The sequence below is a fragment of the Nycticebus coucang genome, chromosome 5 (genome assembly GCF_027406575.1).
Source record: "Nycticebus coucang isolate mNycCou1 chromosome 5, mNycCou1.pri, whole genome shotgun sequence".
NCBI lineage: Eukaryota > Metazoa > Chordata > Mammalia > Primates > Lorisidae > Nycticebus > Nycticebus coucang.
The window spans coordinates 75,069,011-75,074,364 of record NC_069784.1 but is presented as its reverse complement, the minus strand read 5'-3'; the positions used below and the strand labels follow the sequence as shown (position 1 = coordinate 75,074,364).

General features: G+C 47.0%; 1 protein-coding gene across 1 annotated transcript; it reads right to left on the bottom strand.

Moving 5' to 3' along the window:
• Window positions 1–951: 951 nt before the first annotated feature.
• Window positions 952–5,125, bottom strand: POU3F2 (POU class 3 homeobox 2). The gene has a single exon (XM_053591417.1). It carries the CDS (start codon window positions 4,830–4,832, stop codon window positions 3,507–3,509), a length of 1,326 nt encoding a protein of 441 aa, XP_053447392.1. The 5' UTR covers window positions 4,833–5,125; the 3' UTR covers window positions 952–3,506.
• Window positions 5,126–5,354: the final 229 nt, after the last annotated feature.

Genomic DNA, 5,354 nt, shown 5'->3' with positions numbered 1-5,354 from the left:
GATCACATGTAATAAGCCCAGAAACTACCTTTCAAAATGGACATTGAGACTCAAACCAGTGTTCCAAGGAGGACTTTAAATATATCAGCAAACTTGTAAACTAACTCAACACTACCTGAAATTCTCACTAACCTTAAAATGGATTTTGATAAGTGTAGTGTCCATCTGAGATTGTCTGAAGCAATATTATTAGCATCACGGCTTGAGTGACTCCTGTACTTTGTTTTTTATCTTTTCTTGTTTTAGAGATTGCTTATTTGGCCTGATGAGAAATAGACACTATTATATCTAAACCATTGTAAAACCCATCTTTTCCTGTAAACCTGACAGGAATAATATAGAGAATCTACCTTGGTAAATACATATAGAGTATATTGTCAGGATTATTCTTTGTTGAAAAATATGTGAATAATAATCCCCTAATTAAGCCCTGTTTTTCTGAAGATCCCAAATTATGTGAGGACATGTGGGTAGAGATTAAAGTCCACCTAGCTTCACTGATGTTCTCCAAAACAGCATGATTGGATAAAGGACAGCTAACCTGGAAGGAATATGTGAGGACATCTGCATATATTTAAAAGGGATAAACGTATCTTTGTTGGATCATGAAATGGCAAACATTTGAAGCTCGAACCCAATGACCGTTTCGACTTAATGCTATAGGCATACTTACTGAAAGATTTGGGACTGATAGTTTTTGCAAAGAAAAGTGAATGAGAACAATAATCTTCATTTAAAAAAAAGCCTCTGAAAGTTATGAACATGAAACCTGGCCATATATGCATAAAATTTATTCCAAAACTTTATGAAGTATAAAGGAAGGGAAGTGTTTTACACACAACTCGACTCAGTCAGTTTAAGGTCTAGGGATTTTTTTTTACCCCTTAAAACTTGGCACTATCTTTAAAAATAAAATAAAAATATTTCAATAATTAGAACAAACTATGAAGGTATTGTGCATTTCTGTTTTATGTAGATAATAAAATATTACTTTAACATAAATATATAAGGATCTCTGCGTTTTTATTTTCCCCACAAGCACAACCAAATGTACCAAAACAAAGTATTTTTTAAAGAGACTGAACAAAAAAAATTACATCCCATATAGATTTTGCTCACCTACTCATTTAAAGCTACAGAAAAACAGTTTCCAGAACCTTTTTGCTTCAAAAGAAATAAATATACATTGAGGCAGGCCACTTAAAAATGATATGAAAATATTTCCCTGGGTAGCATTAAAAAAAGAAAAATAGACAAAGAAACATTTAAACTATTTCTGCATTTCAAAAGACAGATATTAAACATATATACATAGTGGTAAGGTTCAGTGGTAACTTTCCTCTTAGTAAACCTATAAGAGTCAGAGGAGCTATAGGCACATCCCCTGAACTCCAGCTCCTGACCTTACCTACTTGGTAATAAGTATCTGGAAATTCATTTCCTCCTTTTACCATTGGCTATTTGCCCTGCTCTGGATGGCTTCACTGAACGCCAGTCCCCACATTCAGGAACAGGCCGTGTGATGCTGCCCAAAGCAACTCCGTGCCCATTTCCTTGTGACATTCATTGGGGGAAATGAAATACAGGCAAATAAATATGCCCATTATAAGTCACCATTTATCTTTCAAAAACATTGAAAATGAAACAATCACAGGTGTTTGAAAAGACAATATAAAGCATATTTCCTAAAACCTTAAAGACTACGGAGTGTGATGCTAATGTGATGCTGAACCATAATTTCATGGTAGTGAGAATTTAAATGTTTTAAAACAAAAAAATTTATCTAATACCTAACCAGAGAAAAAGCCCTAAGCTTTGACAATTAATAAAAAGTGTTTTACCTTTTAGCGCCCTTTTGTGCTGATTTTTTAAAAAATTTAACTGATCACAGTTTAATGGTATTTATTTTTAATACAGTTACAAGTTTTTTTCACCTATACTTCTCAGTAGAGTCTTTTGTGTTTGGAGTTAACTGTTTTCCATCAAGATAAGGTCAAAAATGCACTTAAAACTATTAATAAAGGGGAGAAAGGAAGGATTGAAAATGGCATTTTTTTCCCACTTATTTCAACTTCCTTAGTGAAAGGGGGGGGAAGGCTGTCCAAGTCAAACTGCTATTTTCTGTAATAAATTATGGGAAAAGAGGGTGTGGGACCCTAAATATGATTTGATAAACAAATGGGCTACTGAAGACAAAACCTGATACTCTATGTATGTGTGTGGGTTTTTATGTGCTAAGAAACACTGGAGTCTATGCATACCCCATTAAGTTCCTGGTTTTTTCTAATGTTTTAAAAAATGCTGTTAAAGGAATAAAGTTTAACTGCTGTCAGCACAAATAATTCTTCATAATTAAGTTATTAAAACTGATGGCAGAGAACTAGATAGGGATATCTGAGTGTGTGTATTTCCCTAGTTCTCTTCAAAGTGCCACTTTCTGTTGGACAACTCTGGAAATATATTTAACCTCCACGTTTCCTCTGAGCTCTTTCACAATGGACCCGCCTGATAAAATGAAACAATCAGTCACTCATTATCGATTTTTCTTTTCTTTCCCCCTTTAACCTCCCCAAGAAACACTGCCTGAAAATGAAGTTTACTTTGTGGCTTGTAACAAAAATCAGTGTTTGACTACTATTTTTAATTCCAAGCTGGATTCTTGCCTTGGATAAAGCAGGTAGACCATCCACATTTCCTGAAAGCAGAGAAGTATTTATTTTGTATGAAGCCAATCGTTTTGCTTTGGTAAGAGGAACAAATGAGTGTTACACCAATTTGAGGGGGATCTGCAGGTAACCAAAGTTCACAAACAGAACAAGGGACAACACAAGAACATCGGAAATGCAGAGGGCCAGGAGCTGGCTTCAACTCTCTCCACTGAATAAAGAAAGACAAAACCCAAACCGGCAATTCCGAAATTAACGGTGGGGAGAAAGAGAAAATATGTTCGCAAATTTGTTCATGTAAACTTCAATTTTCTTGCAGTGCAAATTTATGTGGTTAAATTTTGCCTAGGTCAAAGAACGTGTGTATTTTTTCCTCTTTCCTGATGGGTATCCACGTCCCATAAACACAGCAGCATGTGCCAACTCCAAGCACCAGGAAGCTGCGTTTTGTGTTTATCACGGTTTGGTGGATTATTTTTCTTTTTGGTAATTTGTTTATTTTTGCCAGGTACTTATTTCAGTGCTTGCCATCTCTCTTGCTCTCGCTCGCTCTCTTTCTATCACACACTCTCCTCACTCTCTCTAGGAGACACTCCACTCCATTGCCTGGGAATTCGCCTGCAAAGGTCAAAACACATCATTACACCTGCTACCATTTAAAGGATAGTCCAGTGTGTTAGTTGCTTCCTTTTTTCCTTATTTTTTTTTTTAAGGGACGGGGAAATAATAATTAAAAATAAAAGAACAATCAGAAGTTAGAGAAGGAACAGGGCGCCAAGGAAGGGCCCTGCACCGAAGGGGAGGGGGAGCCCCACGCTCTGCCCCTCCCCCCGCTCGAGTTCACTGGACGGGCGTCTGCACCCCGTGGTGTGGTGGCGTGTCCCTACTCCCCCCGTACACATCCTCGGTGCCCGGCAGAGTCCCTCCGGGAGGGGTCATCCTTTTCTCTTTCTGTCTCCTGTTACAAAACCAAACTCTCACCACCTCCTTCTCCAGCTGTAAGCTGTCCGCGAGGGAGGTGATCTCTTGGGCCGAGGGCTTGGGGCATTTGAGGAAATGGCTCTCCAGAGCCCCCTTGACGCTCACCTCGATGGAGGTCCGCTTTTTCCGCTTGCGCCCCTGCGCTGCGATCTTGTCTATGCTCGTGGGGCTGCCCGAGGACGAGTCCGCCTCCTCCAACCACTTGTTCAACAAAGGCTTCAGCTTGCACATGTTCTTGAAGCTCAGCTGCAGGGCCTCAAACCTGCAGATGGTGGTCTGCGAGAACACGTTGCCGTACAGGGTGCCCAGCGCCAGCCCCACGTCCGCTTGGGTAAATCCCAGTTTGATCCGCCGCTGCTTGAACTGCTTGGCGAACTGCTCCAGGTCGTCTGAGGTCGGCGTGTCCTCGTCCGAGTGCGGGTCGTGGTGCGCGCCTGGGTGGCCCGGCGGGCCCTGCGGGGGCGGCGGCGGCGGCTGCTGGTGCGGGTGCGAGTGCGGATGCGGGTGGTGGTCTGCATGGTGCTGCTCGTCGTGCGCGTCCCGTAGGCCGTGGTGGTGCAGCCCCGCCGGCTGCCCGCCGGCGCCCAGCATGCCGTTCACGGTGAAGCTGGGCTGCGAGTAGAGCAAGCCGCCGTTGGACGCTCCCATGGAGGGTGGGAGGTGCGCTGCCGCCGCGGCGCTCCGCCATGCCCCGGGCCCCGGGTGGTGGTTGGCGGCGTGGTGCACCAGATGCGGCGGCCGCTGCTGCTGCTGCTGCTGTTGCTGTTGCTGTTGCTGCTGCTGCTGTTGCTGCTGCTGCTGCTGGTGCTGCTGCTGCAGGGCGCCTGGCCCGTGGAGCTCGTCGCCGCGGCCGCCCTGCTGCACCACCACCGAGGGCTTGATGTCCGGTTGGCCCAAGGGGCTGGTGGACCACGGGGAGCCGTCGCCGCCGCCCCCGCCCCCGCCCCCGCCGCCACCGCCGCCACCTCCGCCGCCGCCACCGCCGTGGGACAGCGCGGTGATCCACTGGTGAGCGTGGCTGAGAGGGTGCCCGTTGCTCTGCAGCGCGCCGTAGTCGCTCTGCACCAGGTTCTGCGCTTCGCGGTAGCCCCCCGCGCCCTGCTGCATGCCGCCGGGTGGCTCGGCGTGCACGATGGAGGCGCTGGAGGTGAGCAGGCTGTAGTGGTTAGACGCTGCGGTCGCCATGACTCTCGGAGCCGGACTGAGCGCTCCGGTTAAAGGAGCCGCGCATTTGACAGTTACTTTTTAGCCTCGAGCTCCCTCTCTTCGCTCGCTCTTTCTCTCTCTTCTCTCTCCCCCAGCGGGCAGCTCCGACGCCCGCTCCGACGCCTTCTGTTGCTGCTCTAGCTATTACCGCTGCTGCTGCTGCCGCCGCCCGCCGCCCTCGCTCTCTTTCTCCTCCTCTCCCTCCTTCTCGCTCTCGCTCACTCTCTGACTCGCTCGGCGCTCCCCCCTCTCCCTGCTCTCTCCAGCTCTCTCCCGCTCTCTTGGCAGCGCCGGCTCGCAGCGGCACGCGCCTCGGCCCCGCCCCCTCCGCCCCCTCCCATTGGCTCTGCGCCCTTTGATTTACGTGGATACCGCTAGCAACCTCCCAGGCCGGCGTCACTGATTGGCGCAGAGCTGCCCCTTCCCCCTCCCCAGGCCTCAGAGTCGTCCTAGCCCTCCTCCAGGTCTGCTCCAGTCTACGGATTCAGATTCTCTCACTTC